Source organism: Aquarana catesbeiana, linkage group LG02, assembly GCF_042186555.1.
Source record: "Aquarana catesbeiana isolate 2022-GZ linkage group LG02, ASM4218655v1, whole genome shotgun sequence".
NCBI lineage: Eukaryota > Metazoa > Chordata > Amphibia > Anura > Ranidae > Aquarana > Aquarana catesbeiana.
The window spans coordinates 174,837,946-174,859,376 of record NC_133325.1 but is presented as its reverse complement, the minus strand read 5'-3'; the positions used below and the strand labels follow the sequence as shown (position 1 = coordinate 174,859,376).

General features: G+C 39.8%; 1 protein-coding gene across 2 annotated transcripts in view; it reads right to left on the bottom strand.

Annotated features, from left to right (window-relative positions):
- The window catches only part of MYO1A (myosin IA), a 153,148-nt gene that overhangs the window by 95,203 nt on the left and 36,514 nt on the right, over positions 1-21,431 (bottom strand). For both annotated transcript variants that reach the window (XM_073613838.1, XM_073613839.1), the window contains exon 2: positions 7,292-7,438. In XM_073613838.1, the coding sequence (XP_073469939.1) occupies positions 7,292-7,417 (126 nt within the window). In that variant the 5' untranslated portion in view covers positions 7,418-7,438. The remainder of the gene's footprint in view (positions 1-7,291; positions 7,439-21,431) is intronic.

Below are 21,431 nucleotides of genomic sequence, written 5' to 3'. Positions count from 1 at the left end.
ATAATGGTGGCCACACAAAATATTGACACTTTGGGCCCAGTTTGGACATTTTCACTTAGGGGTGTACTCACTTTTGTTGCCAGCGGTTTAGACATTAATGGCTGTGTGTTGAGTTATTTTGAGGGGACAGCAAATTTACACTGTTATACAAGCTGTACACTCACTACTTTACATTGTAGCAAAGTGTAATTTCTTCAGTGTTGTCACATGAAAAGATATAATAAAATATTTACAAAAATGTGGGGGTGTACTAACTTTTGTGAGATACTGTATCTGTACTGAACCAATATGTATTAATTTCTATGGAAATAACACAGGAATGTGTTCCCAAGGTTCCTGTTTACATAGCAATGATAATGCATTACTGTCTCATATCTTATCTGATCGAGGTGCTAGGAATCACTGACACCGAATGACTAGTCAAGACACAGCGGGGAGAATATTGAGTTTCCCGTCAGTCTTGCGTCTTTCCATAGAATTATGGATAGGGGTAGTAGTCAGTGCGGTGCAGCCACACCAAACTCTTGGCAATGTTCTGCATTTCTCAGAAGACAAGTATACTTATATTCAAAAGAATATTCAACTATTGAGCGGCTAATACATCTTTTCAGTTTTCTCCAGACAATTCATTTTCATATTAATTCTCAAAGAAAACCTTTATCAGTGTGTTTAAGAGCACACTGGGGCGGTTTGCAGGCGCTATTGCGCTAATAATAGCGCCTGCAAACCGACCTGAAAGTGCCGCCGCTGTGTATCCAGTGTGAAAGCCCCGAGGGCTTTCACAATGGAGCGGGGCGCTGGCAGGACGGTAAAAAAAGTCCTGCCAGCAGCATCTTCGGAGCGGTGAAGGAGCGGAGTGTATACCGCTTCTTTACCGCTCCTGCCCATTGAAATCAATGGGACGGCGCGGCTATACCGCCGGCAAAGCGCCTCTGCAGAGGCGCTTTGCGGTGGTATTTAACCCTTTCTCGGCCGCTAGCGGGGGGTAAAACCGCCCCGCTAGCGGCCAAATACCGACGGTAAAACGCCGCTAATAATAGCGGCGTTTTACCGCCGACGCCGCCCCCGCCCCAGTGTGCAAGGGCTCTTAAACATTTTATTTTAAAGCTGAACTCGCAGATTTAAAAGGCACACGTTAATGTAGCACTGTATTCATTAATACATGATCAAATTTACATTTTAATGCAAGCAGTCTAATTTTGACTTTGTATAACTCTCTTGCAGTCCATGTACAGCAGAGCTCAGAGAATGTGAATGAGAAGCAGCACAAGGAGCCAATTAAGTGTGCTGAAGTGCAAGGTGCACATTGATTGGAGGAGAGAGTGACAACGAGATGAACTCACAAGTGTGCTGCGCCTGCTACTCTTTCTACTACCCAGTCACATGGTGGAGGAGGAGACCTGTATGTGAAAGATCATGTTCACTCCCCTATCAGATAGACCTATGCTGTGTGGCATTTTTGTGTAAATTTCAGTACTGAATGGACAGAAATACAAACCTAACTCTTAAATAAGCATTGTATCTGTATATTCAGTTTTTAGTATGACAGTCTGTATCTTGGGTTACCCAATTAACCACTTGACCTCCAGAAAATTTACCCCCCTTCGAGAACAGGCCGTTTTTTGCGATACATTGCTGCGTTAATTTAACTGACAATTGCGCGGTCATGCAATTCTGTACCTAAAGAAAACGTCTTTTTTTCCCCCACAAATAGAGCTTTCCTTTGGTGTTATTTCATCACCTCTACTTTTTTCAGGTTCAAATTTAGGATGCTCGTGGTCGAAACTGAAAACGAAATTGACAGTTTTAAAAAAATATATATATTTTTATAAGTAATTGTATTATGTTTGGCCTTTTAATTAATATCATGAATAAAAAACTATTGTCGGCCATTATCGGCACCTTTTGAAGTTACATAGTAGGCAAGGTTGAAAAAAAGACACAAGTCCATCAAGTCCAACCTATGTGTGTGATTATATGTCAGTATTACATTGTATATCTCTGCATGTTGTGGTCTTTCAGGTGCTTATCTAATAGTTTTTTGAAATTATTGATGCCCCCCTGCTAAAAATGCCGCCTGTGGAAGGGAATTCCACATCCTTACCGCTCTTACAGTAAAGAACCCTCTACGCAGTTTAAGGTTAAAGCGCTTCTCTTCTAATTTTAGTGAATGGCTGCGTGTCTTATTAAACTCCCTTCCGCGGAAAAGTTTTATCCCTATTGTGGGATCACCAGTACGGTATTTGTACATTGAAATCATATCCCCTCTCAAGCATCTCTTCTCCAGAGAGAATAAGTTCAGTGCTCGCAACCTTTCTTCATAACCAATATCCTCCAGACCCTTTATTAGTTTTGTTGCCCTTCTTTGTACTCGCTCCATTTCCAGTACATCCTTCCTGAGGACTGGTGCCCAGAACTGGACAGCATACTCCGGGTGCGGCCGGACCAGAGTCTTGTAGAGCAGGAGAATTAACATTTTATCTCTGGAGTTAATCCCCTTTTTATTGCATGCCAATATTCTGTTTGCTTTGTTAGCAGCAGCTTGGCATGGCATGCCACTGCTGAGTCTATCATCTACTAGGACCCCCAGGTCCTTTTCCATCCTAGATTCCCTTAGAGGTTCTCCCCCCAGTGTATAGATTGCATTCATATTTTTGCCACCCTAATGCATTATTTTACATTTTTCTACATTAAACCTCCTATGGTGTTTAAAATCCGGCTTGCTGCATTTTTGGTGCATATTTGGCAAACCGCATCAAAACCGCATCTCACTATTGAAAACGCAGCAAGAACGCATCAAAAACACGGTTTTGATGCATTTTGTGAGTCACATGACCTATGAAAAACATACCGTAAGCAAGGTAAAATCGCAGTAAAATCACGGCAAAATCGCTGTAAAATCGTGAGCATTTTGGGCAGCCATTAACAGCACTTTTTTTTTTAAGGCACAACGCTGAAAAACCTATTTTCTGCTAATACTTTTCGGTGGCCGAAGCTTTGGTGCATCACTAATATTTTTTACTTTCTGCTATAAAACATATTCCATAAAAAAAATTGAAAAACTCTAAATTCTTCATAAATTTAGGTCAATATGTATTCTGCTACATATTTGTGGCATACAAAAATACCAATAAGCGTATATTGATTGGTTTGCGCAAAAGTTATATAGTCTACAAACTATGGGATATTTTTATTTATTTATTTATTTTTACTAGTAATGGCAGCGATCAGCGACTTATAGCGGGACTGCGATATTGTGAAGGACATTCTGACACTAACTGACACTTTTTGGGGACCAGTGACACTAATACAGTGATCAGTGCTAAAAAATATGCACTGTCACTATACTAATGACACTGGCTGGTAAGGGGTTAACATCAGGGGAGATCAAAGTGTTAACTGCGTGCCTAGCCAGTGTTTTACTATACTGTGTTAGGTACTTTTACTAGGGGAAAAGATGGAATTTATTCCCTGCTTTGCAGAGACACAAATTCCATCCCTTCCCTCCTGTGAGAACGTCTGCCTTGTTTACAACAATCGGTGGGTGCATGGCTAATCACAGTGAAAGCGAGCCGCCGGTGGGGTGCATGCGTGCCCCTACCCGGAAGTGTCAGATCACGTATATATATGTAATCCAGTGCACAGGTGCAGCCCTGTAGCAGTAAAACTGCTATAGGTTGGAGTCGGACCTTAAGTGGTTAACCAGCATCATTAGAAAAAAATGAGTCAATTTTCTGGTATCTTGAGTCAATATCATTGATTACTTCCCAGCAGGATACTAATAATACAGATTGCAAAGCACTACAATAAATAATTCTCCTATGGGTTAATTTACTAAGAGAGAAATAGACTGTTCACTTTGCAAGAGAAGTTACACTTTACAAGAGAGTTTTCCCAAGAACTTAGTGAACGAGTGACTACCGCCATCCAATCATGTGCAAGAAAAAATTCTGTTTTTTTTTTTTATACAATTTTTCTTGCACCTCATTGGGTATTCTTTGCAAAGTAATATTTCACCACATTCACTAAGCTCTGTGGATGATTAACTTGCAAAGTGAATAGTCTATTTGCCATTAGTGAATCAACCCTCTAGTGTCTTTACAACAAACAAAGGATCTAAAAAAAAAAATGTGAAAGCAATTTCAGTAACATCAAATAGTCAAAGTCCAAGTTTTAAGCTGCATGCCAAATGAGAAACTTTCTCTGCCTTATACTATCTGTATCATCCTGTCAAAGGCCCCATAAAAACGTGGCCGTAAGGGTGTGGTCACTTCCTCTTCTGGGGGCCTAGATATTTTGACATTTGACAACATATGATGAACTGTGAATATTATTATTATTATTATACAGGATTTATATAGCGCCAACAGTTTGCGCAGCTCTTTACAACATTAAGGGCAGACAGTACAGTTACATAACAATTCAATACAGGAGGAATCAGAGTCCGGCTCATTAGAGCTTGCAATCTAAAGGGGAGGGTCAAGTGATAAAAAAGTTAATAACTGAGGGGGATGATCTGATGGAGAAAATAAAAGTACAGTTGATAGGTGGAGGCAGAAAAGGCTTCTCTGAAGAGAAGGGTTTTCAGGGATCGTCTAAAAGCAAACAGAGTAGGAGATAGTCAGAAAGATTGGGGTAGGGAGTTCCACAGGATAGGAGAGGCTCGGGAAAAGTCCTGGAGATGAGCATGGGAGGAGGTGATGAGGGAACTAAAGAGCAGGAGGTCTTGGGAGGAACGAAGGGAACGAGTAGGTTTGTATTTTGAGACTAGGTTAGTGGTGTAGCTGGGGGCTGAGTTGTAGATGACTTCGTAAGTTGTTGTTAGAATTTTGAATTTAATTGGTTGGGTGGGTGGAAGCCAGTGGATGGATTGACAGAGAGGGGTAGCAGACACTAAACGGTTGGTAAGGTGGATGAGCCTGGCAGCAGCATTCATGATGGACTGAAGGGGGGATAGCCTATGTAAAGGTAATCCCATGAGGAGGAGTTGCAGTAGTCGAGGTGGGAGATGACCAGGGAGTGAACTAGGAGCTTTGTGGTGTCATTGGTTAGGAAGGGGCATAATTTGGGGATGTTACGGAGGTTCAGGCGGCAATATTTGGACAGTGTTTGGACATGAGGCCGAAAGGATAGTTCAAAGTTCAGGGTTACACCTAGAGCCTTGGCATGCAGGGACGGGCTGATGGTATTGCTATCGATCTTGACAGAGAAATCAGGGAAGGAGGCAGGTTGGGGAGGAAAAATCACGAGCTCAGTTTTGGATAGATTGAAATTGAGGAAGTGGTGTGACATCCAGGCTCATATATCTGTTAGTAAATTAGTGATACGTGAGGAGACTGAAGGAGTGGGCTGAGGGGTAGAGAGATAAATTTGTATGTCGTCAGCATAGAGATGCTATTGGAAGTCATGGGAGGCTATTACCTGACCGAGGGAGGAAGTGTAGATGGAGAATAAGAGAGGTCCAAGAACTGAACCTCGGGGGACCCAGACAGAGAATTGGAGAGGAGAGGGGGAAGTAGAACTGTAAGTAACGCTAAAGGTGCGGTTGGACAAATAGAACCAGCGAAGAGTACAGTCATGGAGACCAAAGGCGTGGAGTTTTTTGAGCAGGAGGGGGTGATCCACTGTGTCAAAGGCATCAGAGAGGTCCAGGAGTAGGAGTACAGGATAGTGTCCATTGGATTTAGCTGTTATTTTCAAAACCTGTTGCCGCCCGCGTGTAGGTAGGTATAGTCTATTTTCTCCACTTCAGGTGGCGTTCAACCGCAGTGATATTGCAGGGGTGAGGAAATCTAGGGGAACATGGTTCCTCTGTGGTTTCCTGGGTCATTGGGGAACCTATCCAGTTGGATGCTGCCACCCCATGTGACTCTAGCAGCCATATTGGGTCAGGCAGAGCCTATTTAAAGTCCTGGCCCTTAGGCAATGGGCGCTTTTCGCATGTGGATAGCATAGGGACAGGTAACCTGTCTGGCAGGGACAGTGATTAGCGGCAGGGAAAGGTTCTAGATGAGTAGGGAGAGGATAGGGACATGCCATCCTCCCGAAGACCTCCCCGCTCCTCAAAACAGACGCTGCTAGCACACCTAGACCTGCTCTGCTACACATTGCTGACATGGCCATAATTGTACCCAGTCAGGTGCCTTCCTGTTGGGTTTGTTATTATTGGATTTTGAATTAATACAAGCTCTGTTCTCTGCAATCAGACTCTGTGTATTTACTGCCGTTGAACCATGCTGCACCTCCCTACATGCAAGGGGTTAAGATTACTGGAATGGTTTGTTTGATGTATAGACAGTGAAAGTAGTAATACATCATGTATCATTTTATAGTAGTATTCCATAGTCTATACCAGTGATGGCGAACCTTGGCATCCCACATGTTTTGGAACTACATTTCCCATGATGCTCATGGACTGTGCAGTGTAGTTGAGCATCATGGGAAATGTAGTTCCAAAACATCTGGGGAGCCAAGGTTCACCATCACTGGTCTATTCCATTCATTAGTAGATACTTGAAATATAATGTAGCAGCTATTTATTTATTTATATGAAATACTGATAATAGCAGTGCAGAGTATTTTATCAGTTTGCTAGATTATGTTACACTGATACATGGCTAGCCACAGACAGGAGATGGCAGTCAGAGAAATTGGACTACCCCAAGCAAGAGTCATGGTATAAACATGCAAGCTAATGCTTTCTGAGTTGCATATTATTACCCATTAATCTATAAGATAGAATAGCCAATCAGAAAAACCTATTCTAGCCTGCTGACTCTTCCCCTGAGATCAATCATATTCAGAGAGGCTACAGGTTGTGTGCTTGTTGTTGTTTCTTGATCCAACCATCATCAGTAAGAATGGACAATGATCATATCTATGGGTGACCCAAACAAATCATTTCCTGCTGTCTAAACTGCAGAGATCAAATCCATGGGCTGGTCAAACCTGTTACAATGTGATTATAAAATGTCCATTAGATTTACCAAGAAGTACCTAGCTTGATAGCTTACTTAATTGAATATGTATCGAACGGATTGGTGGTGTAGGCCATAGGATTACATTATTCTTCATAATTCTAAAAAAAAAAAATTGTACAAGTGGAAAGTAAAGTGTTTGGCCAGCATTAGCTAGGCGCCTATCCTGTGAGCCCTACACACTCATTGGATCTGCCTACTGCTAACCTGGCAACATCCACTGTACAGATGATAAAGCGTGTAGATTGTATTGCATTATTATTAACATTATTATAGAACTATAACTATAACAGAAAACACAATTGCATGCTTACATAGATTTCATCATTTTTGAATCTTTCCTTCAGGTTCTGGAGCAGGGAATCCTCTGACAGTGTGTTCAGCAGAATCATATCACCCACCCCAACCATGCCATCCAGAAAGGATAAGTTGAAATCCATTGTTGCAGATCTGCCTGGAAACTGAACAAAAATAAATCATGAATAAATAGGTAAATGTGGCATAGTTCCAGCAGTATCAGAAACCCATAATCATTTTTGGAGGTATCTATTATTATAATATAAAGAGCCAAATGCATTTACTCAGAACAACCCCTGATAATTAATATTTCACTAAACTCACCAGACACGTTACAATCTGAATTACAGCATCTTTTACATTTTCCAAAAGTACATAATATGATGACCTACCTAAACTATTCAATCAATTTTTGTTTGTAGACTAAAGGAGATCACACGATCATATTGTAACATGTGGTGAGCTTCAAGTGTAATTAAAATTGATTTGCTGACTACTGTAATTTGGTCATCATCAAACTCTTTTTGAACAGACCATTCACATGCAGTAAATATAAAGGTCCACTAAGAGTATGCTGAGGAAAACGACTGACGTTTGCTTTTTGAAACTAGCAGGCAATGATAGCAGTTCCTACTCTTTTTTTTCTTTTTAAGGAACAAGGCTTTGGAATGTGCCCAGGGGTACCTAGTAGAGCTTTGCAGGGTCACTGGGATGAATTTAACCATCATGAATACTTTATGCAGGTTTGCACAGCCCTGGCCAAAAGTTTGGAGAATTACACAAATATTAATTTTCACAAAGTCTGCTGCTTCAGTGTTTTTAGGTCTTTTTGTCAGATGTTACTATGGTATACCGAAGTATAATTACAAGTATTTCATAAGTGTCGAAGGCTTTTATTGACAATTACAAGTTTTTGCAAAGAGTCAATATTTGCAGTGTTGACCCTTCTTTTTCAAGACCTCTGCAATTCGCCCTGGCATGCTGTCAATCAACTTCTGGGCCACATCCTGACTGATGGCAGCCTATTCTTGCATAATCAATGCTTGGAGTTTGTCAGAATTTGTGGGGTTTTTTTTGTTCACCCACCTCTTGAGGATTGACCACAAGTTCTCAATCGGATTAAGGTCTGAGGAGCTTCCTGGCCATGGACCCAAAATTTTGATGTTTTGTTCCCTAAGTCACTTTTGCCTTATGGCAAGGTACTCCATCATGCTGGAAAATGCTGGTCAAATCCCTGTACCTTTTGCAGAATATCAGTCTGTCTCTAATGTTTTTCCTGGAGAGAAGTGACTTCTTTGGTGCCCTTGTTGACACTAGGCCATCCTCCAAAAGTCTTCACCTCACTGACCGTGCAGATGCACTCACACCTGCCTGCTGCCTTTACTGAGCAAGCTCTGCACTGGTGGTGCCCCGATCCCACAGCTGAATGAACTGTAGGAGATGGTCCTGGTGCTTGCTAGACTTTCTTGGGCACCCTGAAGCTTTCTTCACAATAATTGAACCTCTCTCCTTGAAGTTCTTGATGACCTGATAAATGGTTGATTTAGGTGCAATGTTAGTAGCAGCAATATCCTTGCCTGTGAATTTTTTTTGTGCAAAGCAATGATGACTGCACGTGTTTCTTTGCAGGTAACCATGGTTAACAGAGGAAGAAAAATGATTTCAAGCACCACCCTCCTTTTAAAGCTTCCCGTCTGTTATTCCAACTCAATCAGCATTATAGAGTGATTTCCAGCCTTGTCTTCTTCAACACTGAAACCTGTGTTAACAAGAGAATCACTGACATGATATCAGCTGGTCCTTTTGTAGCAAACTTTGTGAAAAATAATATTTGTGTCATTCTCAAAACCTTTGGCCAGGGCATAACTCTGAGTCATTAGACTCAACATTCTCATTTCCTCAAATGTACAGATCCTGCCACTACACACTATGTAACATTGGCTTTGATTTCATCATGTGCACATATAATGACATCTCCATTGTACCTGGCTCTTTGGTTCTCTAATATGCCACAATCAGCTTCAGGCTTTATCCGCTTTAAAATCTTCTCACTGACACGTTGTGCTAATTATTAGGTCAATAAACCATAATAGACAATGTCATTTAATGCAACAGGGGATCCATTTACATATCTTTCAATGCTGATATGCAGTACAGGTAGTATGGGTATTTTGTTGCTTTAATACAAGTGAACTTGTGGCCACAATATGGACACGCAAGCATTTAAGCTCTAACGAGCAGGGCCCTCTGATTCCTCCTGTATTGAATTGTATTGTAGTTTTACTGTCCTCCCTAATGTTGTAAAGCGCTGTGTAAACTGTTGGCCCTATATAAATCCTGTATAATAATAATAATAATTTACATATTCTTAACAAGCAGTAAATGAGTTTTAAACAAGCCCCAATTGCAGGAACGTGTGGTGAGGTCAGTGGCTGGTGAGGCACTGGCTAGTATCAGAGCCAGATAAACACAGGTTACATAGGTCACAGATGTTAGAGCGAGAGCAATAATTCTAGCACTAGACCTCCTCTGTAACTCTAAACATGTAAGCTCTAAAAAATTTAAAAGCATCATTTATGGAGATTTTTAAGTACTGATGTTTGGCGCCATTCCAAAAGTGTGCGCAATTTTAAGGCGTGACATGTTAGGTATCTATTTACTCAGCATAACATCATCTTTCACATTATACAAAAAAAATTGGGCTAACTTTAGTGTTTTTTTTTTTTTTTATTCATGAAACAATTTCTTTCCAAAAACATAAGTGTTTGAAAAATTGCTGCGCAAATACTGTGTGACATAAAAAGTTGCAACGACCGCCATTTTATTCCCTAGTGTGTTTGGTAAAACAATATATATAATATTTGGGGGTTCTGAGTAATTTTCTAGCAAAAAAATATGATTTTTACATGTAGGAGAGAAGTGTCAGAATTGGCCTGGGTGACAAGTGGTTAATTACCATAAGTAAGTAATATACAAATAATTATTATATATTTTTTTAAGGTAATTTACTATATTTTCAAAAACTGTACTCAAGCAGGTGGCTTAATGGACATATTACTGAAGTTATAACCCATAAACACATGTTTTTTCCTTGTAGTTAAGAGGGCTGGGCTGGAAGGGAGCATTTGCCTTTTAGACATATGCCCACTTCTATGACGTTGCAATGCAAGGACAGCCTCCACTGCAGCATTTTTATTGGACAGCTGGGGCCAATAGTACTTTACCATTGGTCCAAGGCTCCAAGCTGTCCATTGAGCTCAGTGCCTCTGAAAGAAGTGAGAGGCACTGTGAGCTCATCCTCTCAGTCTGCTGCAAACAGAGTGTGCCAGCTTGTAGTTAAACTGGCCGCTCTGTATGTAGCTCCTGACAGGCTGCGTGAGGAGCCCCATATCTCCGGAACCATAGATGATAGGAGCCCCAAATTTTTGACCAGTGGTTGGGTAGGACTTCTCTATGACCCTAGGTTGCTGAGCTATGACCCTCGAAGCTTGATCTTTTTTCTTTTTTATGTTCACGTCCCTGCCCCATTGACCTATTTAGCTGCAGGTACTGTGGAGAAATTCATCCTCAAAGTCAATGACAAGGGCACTCTGACCAAGTTGTGGTCAGTTTCTTAGCATGACTTGTTTACAAGCTTGTTTCTTGCTTGTCAAAAATATATGAATATTTTATTATAAGTATTTGAATGTCCATTGCCTGGCCACTGGTTCCTTTAAAATTAAAATCAGTAATTATTATATATATATGTAATGGGGAAATGTGGGTCTACTAAACATATTTGTTGAGGAGAGGATTCTTATTAGTTAAAGAGGCCTTACTACCCTAGAGAAATTTATTTATATAGCACATGCAAGGTATATTTAAGGTATATTTAACAACTTAGCAAAAAAATTTTTTTTAAATATTTCAATTGGCTCTCGGATTTGTTTTAAGTACAAGTCTGTTTTTCTTGGACAATAGCATTAACCCTCGGTCTACTGGCTTTTTTTTTGTACCACCTTGCACTGCCAGGGTCCAATGGGCCCTGTACTATAGTTTGATACATATAATAAATAAATGTTGGTACATATAATGAATAAAAGTTTGTATAAAAAGTAGTATAATTATTTTCTTGTGAAACAGGGTAATTATGAATTTTGATTAGAGTTTTAGCTAGTAAAATATTGAATAACCATGAAATACTAAGCAATGCTTACTCATTTGGTGATAATAAAGTGTATTCCCCATATTTTGAGCACTAACTGTGAAGAGTATTTCATCTTATATTATTTTGCACATAAATTCACAGATAACTATAAAAATGATAAAGAAATTGTCAATTGAGAGAAACATTACATTTTGATATGTAGGTGTAGGGCATAGGTAGTTAGAAAAGTTATGCTAATATGATGAAAAGTTTCACTGTCCACAGTTCAAACACACTACTTTCAGATGTTCTTGATATACATTTTTTTGCACACACAACACACTGTTTGAGTTTTTCTGTCTTTGCTGTTAGGGCAGATCCTGCTACGTGCTTTCTTTCTTGCTGTTTCTTCTGAGGTAGAAGTTTGAGGAATGTCAGGCCCCTCAGATACTCCAGTCGGTGCTTTCCCAAGATGTGTAAGGAAAACCTTCCTTTTGTGTGATTTACTTGTCTGGTTTTAGCGACATCCAGATAATGTAGGCGTTGATAGCTCTAACATCCAACATGTTATAAAATGTCATCATTGGCCATCTTTGTCTCACTGTATGACTGAATTATCTCTGTTTTTTGTCTTCTCGGTTTTGAACAGTAGGTTGGGAATGCATAGAGCTCAAGAGAGTAACAACTTTTCTTGGGACAGTATAATGCAATCAACACGTCATTCTGGAAACCAGAGTAGAGTAAACCTTTTCGTTTTTTTGTGGTCACAAATTCTTGGGGCAGTTCATTTTTGTTCTTACGAATTGTTCCAACAACTGTGATTTTCTTCTGCAGTAATTTTTTAACTAACTGCAGGCTCGTGAAGAAGTTATCACAAGTGATGTTTCTTCAAGAATGTAATATTCCTTGAGCCAAATCCATTACTACTTGCTCCCCCTGATTCACTTCCCTTCCTTGGTCTTGACATTTCCCGGTGTACACCTGGATAGTAAAAAGTTCTATTCACAGATGAAGATGGCAAATCAGTTTGGGTGGTAGGTGCCGTGACAGTGCTATCATCAAAATCCGAGCTGTCTACAAGGATGTCATTTATTTCGTTTTTGTCATCCGATGGCTCGTCATCTGATGCATGTTGATCTTCTTCAGAATCTGAGTTCAACAAACGAAGTATTTTTTCAATACTGAGTCATTTGCGATCCATGATGAAACTAGACCACCAAATCAGGAAAGCATAACAAATCTTCATGCAGAAACATGTACTAACTTTCAGACTGAAAATGGCTCACAAAGTACAGTACAATAAACATGTGACTTAATGAGTCATAACGGAAAAACCATTGTAGAGCAACATGGGTCCGAAGGACCCTGCTGGTGTACGATGCTATAATTTGAATTTACAGAAAAAGTATAAATACAAAAAATTCATGCTTTCAGATTTATAACTGTCTAATTAGCAGTAAAAAAGTAATAAGTTCTTATCAAATATTAATAATATTTTTTTTTAAAAAACACTACAAACTACCTACAGGGTCCATTGGATCCTGCCGGTAGACTGAGTGTTAAAAGCATTCCCATGATGCTCAGAATACAGAAGAGCCCAAATTTCATGAAAAGTCAATTTGCCACTCTGCGTCTTCTTACAACACCTGGAATCTTTTGATATTATCACATAACACTCAGTAGGGGTGCAAGATGAGTATTTTTCACACCTCTGTGCTTATTTAAATGGTGGGATTGGGACTCTACAGATAGGCACTAAGAGGGGGTCCATGTTTATAGTGATTTGTTATTGTGTCCCTACTGCCCTGACCTCTGAACCAAAGCTTTGTTCTGCTGGCACTCCCTTTACAACAAGACCATTACATTCAAAGAGTAACTATACATGTACTATAAACTCCAGGAAATCCTCCAACCCCCTAATCAAAAAGGGCAATACCATTGCAAACCTTACATGCAGACTTTGTCCTCTTTGCATTGTGCATTATCACCAGATCAATAGTGCTTTAATTCATTCTTATGGATCAGCACATGCTGACTGCTGTAAATGGCCTGATTTTTGATTAACAAACCTCTCAGTGTTGTGCAGGTTGGGTAGGCCAATAAGCAAAATGTCTGCATTTGTAATCCGATATTAACCAGTTTTGATGAGGGGGTGGTGGGGTGCTTTGTTAGAGTTTACAGCATCTGTACACATTAAGAGTACTCTTATTGAAGAAGGCCCACACTGGGCATAGCACAGACATTACGGCAGTCAAGTTGAACTAAATCAGAGAGGCACACAGGTAAATTTTGGTACTTGCATTTAGAAAACATTTTTTACTTTTAAATGTTTAAAATGTCTTTATTGGGTTGGCTATTATATAACGACATGGCGTTATGTATCAGCACATATCCAGCAAGATGCAGAGATGTGTTTCCATTCATATGCATGCAGCAATAATATTTTTATAACATGCAATTTACAGTCAGTCACACTAGATAACGACTGAACTCACAGCAACAAGCCATTTTATTACGACAATTTATATTACACATGCAGAAAGTAACATCACACACTCTCACTGCACATATGAACCCTGCTCTGCAATAGCAGTTATAAAATGACAATAGTCATTATACTAAGGGTATATATTAAACACAGTTTTGAAACACAACCTGCAACCTTGTGGTAATCAAGCCTTGTTACCATGGCATAATGCTGTATCAGCATACATTTAGCCATTCAGAAGCATGTGTAAAAATGCAGCAAACATATTTATTAAAGCATTCTAGCCATGGAAAAACACAATATACTAGAAATGATGAGGGTAGGTAGACATGGCTTGTTTTAATGGCATTTGGAAGGGTGGTATCTAAAGGTCAGACTTCCAAAAACAAGTATTTTACTGGTTGGTGCCAAGTAAAATGTAAAAAAAATGCTTCTTGTAAAAGAAGAGGTACAACACCTATCCTACCACCTGCACTGGCAATCTTTACTCTCTTGAAATGCTATGGCTTCTGATGGCTGTTCCAGATTCAATACATCATAGGAGAGCATAGCTGCTAAGGGGATGATTTACTAAAGCTGCAGAGTGCAATGTCTGATGCAACTGTGCATGGTAGCCAATCAGTTCTAACTTTAGCTTATTCAGTTAAGCTTTGACAATAAAACCTGGAAGCTGATTTCTATGCAGCTGGTTTCTATGCAGAGCTGATCTAGATTTTGCACTAAATTAACCCTTATGTGTCTCTGAAACACTGTCTGACACCTGCCTCGTGGGCTGTCTCACAGGATCCAGAACACTGGCAACAAGGTTGCCGATGCTGGAACGCTCTGCATTCCAACACCTGGCATTAAACTTATGCGGGCACTTTCTGTCGGATGGAATGATCTCCTACCTGATAGTCACAGCATAGTTCAGGTCAACAGAGGCAGAGCTACATCATGGAAGCAGGTGTTCAGGTAAGTAATTTCTGAACACCAGTGCTTAACTAGAGGCGTAACTAGAACCTTTAGGGCCTTTTTGCAAAAACAATGAAGGGCCCCCCTTACCCCTGGCCAGGACCCTCCTCTCCAGGCCCAGGGCCCTTTACTCCCGTTGTGGTACCCTTTATTATGGTCCCTCAACAGGACCCTTTCACATGTTCTTTAGTGCCCCCCCACGGTGGTAGAACACCAGGGTCCAGTTGCAAGCGTGATCTTTGCAACCAGTTCCACCACTGGTGTCGGTAGTCTTTTATTTTTGTTATTTTATTTTTTTTATTTTTTGTTTACAATTATATGTTTAATTACTTTTCAGGTTTTTTAGGAGCCTCATTGGGGTGCTTTGGTTACATAGTTATATGGGTGCATAGTTAATCTGGTTGAAAAAAGACAAAAGTCCATCCAGTTCGACCAAAAGAGAAAAAAAAAAAGACCAACACACTCAAATAGAAAACCTCCATATACACTATCCAATACCCACAATTGATCCAGAGGAAGGCAAAAAAAAAGCATGATCCAATTTGCTCCAGCCCCAAGAGATGATCAGATATTCCCCGGATTAACTTCACCTATAAATGCTAGTATCCAGTTATATTTTGCGCATTTAGGAAAGAATCCAGGCCCTTCTTAAAGCAATCTACTGATCTGGTCGGAACCAGCTCTTGAAGGAGTCTATTCCACATTTTCACAGCTCATACTGTGAAGAAGCCTTTCAGTATTTTGGAGATTAAATCTGTTTTCCTCCAGATGTAAAGAGTGCCCCCTTGTCCTCTGTGATGACCTTAAAGTGAATAACTCAACACCAAGTTCACTATATAGACCACTTGTGTATTTATACATGTTGATCATATCCCCTTAATCTCCTCTTCTAAAGAGAAAATAAATTCATTTCCTCTAATCTTTCCTCATAGCTGAGCTTCTCCATGCCTCTTATCGGTTTGGTTGCCCTTCTCTGCACTTTCTCCAGTTCTCTGATATCCTTTTTGTGAACTGGTGCCCAAAACTGAACTGCATATTCCAAATGAGATATCTTTCTCTGGAGTCCATACCTGTCTTATTACAAGAAAGGATTTTTATCACTTTGGAAACTGCAGCTTGACATTGCATGCTATTTTTTAAGATTATGATCTACCAGAACACCCAGGTCCTTCTCCACCATTGATTCCCCTAGTTGTACTCCCCTTAGTTTGTAGGATGCATGCATATTTTTAGCACCCAAGTGCATAGCTTTACATTTATCAACATTAAACCTAATTTGCCATGCTGTCTGTTGCTTAAAATATTTTTTTCCAGCAAGAACTCATCTATGTGGTCTTTTATTAAATCCTCCAGTATCTTCAAACTATAGAAGTTAAACTAACAGGTCTATAGTTACTTTGTAAAGACTTTGATCTATTTTTAAATATAGGCACCATGTTGGCTCTACACCAATTCAGTGGTACAATTCCAGTAATTAAAGAGTCCCTTAATATTAGAAACAATGGCTTTAAAATAACAGAGCCCAATTCTTTAAGGATCCATAGGTGGATGCCATTTGGTCCTGGTGCTTTATCCACCTTTATTCTGATTAAATATTTATGAACCATATCAATTTTGAGCCACAGTGGATCATTTTGGGCTGTGTCAATACACCCCCATTATGGACATGAGCTCCCCCATGCTCCTTTGTATACACAGAGCTGCAGAAGGTATATAATAAATTTGTCTCCGCTTTGTCCCTAGTCACCTACTCTAGATTATCTTGTAAAGGGCCTACATGATTAGACCTGACCGTTTTACTATTAATATATTTGAAACATTTTTAGGGTTTGTCCTACAATCTTTTGCAATCTGTCAGTCGTTCAGAATTTTTGCAGCCTTGATTTCCTTTTCACATATTCTGTTATATTCTTTGTAACAATTAAACAATGATAGTGTTCCTTTATTTTTATATTTTTTAAAAAGCTCTTTTCTTAATATTTATAGCTTTTTTTAACTTTGGCCGTGAGCCACATTTTTATTTTTAGCCTTTTAAACTCATTGTCCATGAGAATATACTGAATGAGCCCCTAGCGCTTATGCGGGGCCCCATGGGACAGTACAGAGGGCGGTAGTATGTTCCGCTGTTTCTCCCCCTCTGTTTTTTGCTGTTTGGATTGCCCCAGGTGATGGCAGATTGCAGAGTGGCATGGCAACGGTTTCCGATTGGCTGAATTGGGCGGGTTTGAACCGGGCTGTGGTTATAAAAGCCGGCAGCTTTCCCGCTCCGTTCACCGGCCTGAGGAGACCTGCTGAAGACAGACCCCCCGTGCTGCTCCAGACAGCGTTATCTGAAGGATAGAAGAACTGCTGCGCCGTCTTGTCCACAAAGCCGAGAGGGGCGGAGTGGTTAAGGCGGTGCTTGGAGGAGGAAGCAGTCCCGTTGGCGTCAGCTTCGGCTGATTTAGAGCAAGCTCAGTCTGTGCCCACTGAAGTAATTTAAATGTCAGTCAACCAGCTCCCCCTGCTGGCCAGAAGAGAGGTCGCAAAGGTAACAAGGGAAAGAGGTTGAGAAGGGAAGATTCTCCCTCTTCCCCTGTGAAAGTAAATATGAAACAGGTAGGGTCACGCTCCTTAAACAGAGCCAGAATGGAATCACCTCAGATAGCTTCTGCGGCATATCCTTGTGAGGTGCAAACATCTGGGCAGCCTGTTAGCGTGGACCATAATTCTGGTGAGAGACATGATTTACATTTAATAGAATTAGGTAAAGTAGTTGGTTCTTTAGCCAATGTACTTGCTAAAATGGGTGAACCTATTAATATTGGTATTGTTGGTAATGTATGGAGTGGCGGTGGCTCAAGTGGTTTAACTGTATCAGATAATGCTGTTTTTCACAGGGTAACCCCGCCACGTCGGTAAGTATTAACCTTTTGAAAAAAATGGTTCTATTGACAAATTACCTGTTAATAATACCAATATTGTTACCTCTAAGCCTTTTTCTGTTTATAATCCTACATTTTCCTTAACTGTTAAAACTCTGGTTTCTGAATCCTGTTTTAAAGAGGCTCTCCCCTGTGAATTATCTCCTCTGGGATATCATTTAGCCACTGCTTTTAAAAAAAAAAAAAAAAAAATATATATATATATATATATATATATATATATATATATATATATATATATATATATGGCGTGGAGAATTCATAGATATTTTATCATTGCTCCCATCATCTAAGGAATTTCTGTTGAAATCTGATAAAAGAATGGATGACAGGTCTGAAGAGGATAGGAGGAGGGTAATTCCCCGGATTTTTGGAACTGGCTTCAGGCCTTTTTGTATTTTTGCTTCTGTTATGGACGAACGTTTTCCTGATAAATGCTCAGGATTGTTTCAGCACTGGGATATAGTGGCGGAGGCATACCGCCACTATGGTGCCATTTCATGGTTCAAATATGTTGAGAGCTTTAGGCAAGAGCTCTCGGTTCATCCATCCCTCCGCTGGGGTTAAAAGTTGTAAAGCTGTGGCTGAACTTGATGTTGCCACAAAGACCTCAATATACACAGAGACCGCAAATGGCGAATGTTCAGTCGACTTTTCGTAAAGGAGTATGTGTTGCATATAATGATTCCCAATGCAACATTTTATCGAACTATAGATATAAGCACGAATGCTCATCCAGCATCCCACTGTTTTAGAAAATCAGCTAACACATCTCAGTCAAGAGACAATAATTCAAAGGACATGGACGCCAGCGAGATTGGCAAAAATGCTGTTCTGGTTAGATCAGTATCCAGACCGCAAGATGGCGGACCTTCTTTATGAAGGATTTAAGTTTGGTTTTTACCATGCTTTTGTAGGGCAAGGTTGTCTCCTGGTAAAATGTACTTTTCGTTCTTGCACACCCTTGATATATTCAGAGTAAAAAATTTCTAAGGCGTTACGGAATGCAGAATTTCTGGATTTTTCCTTCTCCCCCTTTTTTAAGTTTTCGTTTATCCCCCTTTAGGCCTGGTCTCAAAATAATAAAAAGAGACAGTTTCTTTTTGGGTGATTCATCGTTTATCCTTTCCTCTTTGAAATTCAATCGGCAGTGTCCTATGCTTCTTTCGAAGAAGCTCTTTGTTTTTTAAAGCAATTTGGCAAAGCATCTTTTATGTCAAAAACAGATATAAAATCTGCATTTTTACTTTTATCAGTCAACCCCATAGGTTTTAACTCACTGGGTTTTTATTTTAGGTTAAATTCTATTTTGATAAGTGCATGCCCATGGGTTTTCCAAATCTTGCAGTTATTTTGAGGCCTTTCAACATTTTGTAGTGGGTTTTGTTACAAAATTCCCCTCCAGGTGGCGCTATCCATTATTTAGAGGTTTTGTTATTTATAGGCCCCGTCTAAGCTCAAGTTTGTTCTGAAATGTTGAATTGTTTTTTCAACATTTGGGAGTCTTTTGCCATTCCCCTAGCCAATGAAAAAACAGTGTATCCAGTGACGGTTATTGAATTTCTTGGCATCACAATTGACTCTGTCACCATGGAATTCCATTTACGATGGAAAATATTATACAAATGAGGTTTATGATCGCTAAGCTTTTGTCTAAAGACGGGTTCTGTGCGGGACGTTCAGTCCTTGTTAGGTCTCTTTGCGTTTGCATATAGAGTAATCCCTGTAGCCAGAAGCTTTTCTTGGAGATTTGCCCTAGCCACTAGGGGTCTTTAAAATCCTTTTTCACATGTCTCCATTGCCCGGCCCATTAAGGAGGATCTAAAGTTTGGGATCAATTCTTGATCAACTTTAATGGCCGTGCAGTATGGCAGAGCGAATTCATTAAAGAGTGTGATATTCGCCTGTTTACAGATGCATCTGGTTAGGTTGGTTTCGGTGCCTTCCTGGATGGTCATTGATGTGCTAAGGAATGGTCTGAGTCTTGGAGGTCATCAGATATTAGCCGTAATTTAGTCTTATTAGAATTGTTTCCTGTAGTGGTGGCTATTACTATTTGGAAGGAATTCTTTGGGAATATACGAGTTATATTACATATGGATAATAAAGGAGTATTTTTGTGGTAAACTGTTTATCATCTAAGTCTGAACTAGTTATAAAATTACTCCGTTTTGGTTTTGCAATGCATGACTTTTAACATTTGACTAAAAGCAAAACATGTCCCGGGTATTACTAATGAGATCGCCGATTCCTTATCTCTTTCGCAGTTCCAGAGGTTTTCGGGAACTTGCTCCAGAGGCGGACCAGGAAGGATTCCCTTGCTCAGAATTTCTCTGGGGCCCGATTTGGGAATAATTGAAGAAAATATAAGAGATTCCATTGCTCTTAAAACTTAGAATACTCACAAGCATGGTTTAGATGGTGTAATTTTTGTGAAGAGTCTATTTTTCTTTTAATACAGTTAGTGCGCACATGGCGTTATGTTTTGTCTGCTCGCTAATTCCAACCAAACTTAGCCCTGCTTCGGTTGGCAAAATTGTAGCAGGGGCCTCATTCTTTTTGAAAATGTCAGGACTTCCTGCCCTTAATTCCTTTTTCCAGTCAAATGAACGCTGAAAGGCTTCAGAAGATCCTCTCCAGCTGTTGACAAGAGACACCCTATTTCCTCTGATTTAATGGTAAAATTGATGTCTGCACTGGAATCAGTTTGCTTTTCCTCTTTTGAGACTTTGCTGTTCAGAACAGCGTTTGTTATTGCATTTTGGTGCTCTTAGATTAGGGGAATTCACAGCACCTAATAAATCTTCTTCTTCCTTTTCGTTTTTCAGACATCTCTGTTTCAGAAGATTCGGTTGGGAATTTTATCTATGGATCCAAGATAGATCCATTAGGCAAAGGTTGTTGGTTAATTCTTTATAGAGCCCCTTTTCAAGTCATATGTCCAGTTTTCAGAGTTACTCAGTATCATTCTTCTCGACCCCCCTTTTTTACGGGTTCATTCTTTATTCATATTAATCTATCTCAATTAACTAGATACCAGTTCTCATCTGTCCTGTCTTCTTGCCTAAAGAAACGTAACCTTTGCGGTTTTCATTTCTCTTTGTATTCATTTAGGATTGCGGCGGCTACTGAAGCCAGCCTTCTCGGGTTTTCTAAGGATGCTTTAAAGCAATTGGGACGTTGGGATAGTGATAGATTTAAATTGTATGTTCGTCCTGATCTTATATTTAACTTTTCTTAGGTTCTTCCAAGCGCGTCATTTGGATAATAGGACATTCTTTTTATTTTGGGCCAATCGGAGAGCTTTCATCAAGAATGGCACAATCAATATTGGTTTGGATGAAAGACGTTTTCAGGTTTTATGGTGGGGAATAAGGGGGTTGGAGATGGAGGAATTTACAGTTATCAGTTCATTTACTTGCTAGGACAGTGGCTTTCTCCCGATGTAATTATAATTCATGCCGGGGGTAATGACCTGGGCAGTATCAAAACTTGAGATTTGATTTGCGAGATGAAGAGAGACTTATCTTCTTTTAAGTTGTTATTTCCTTCTACAGTTATAGTTTTTCAGAAATAGTGTCAAGACTCCTTTGGTCAAATTTAAGTAATCTTCATTATGTAGACAGGATTTGGAAACGCGTAAATAGAACCATACGCAATTTAGT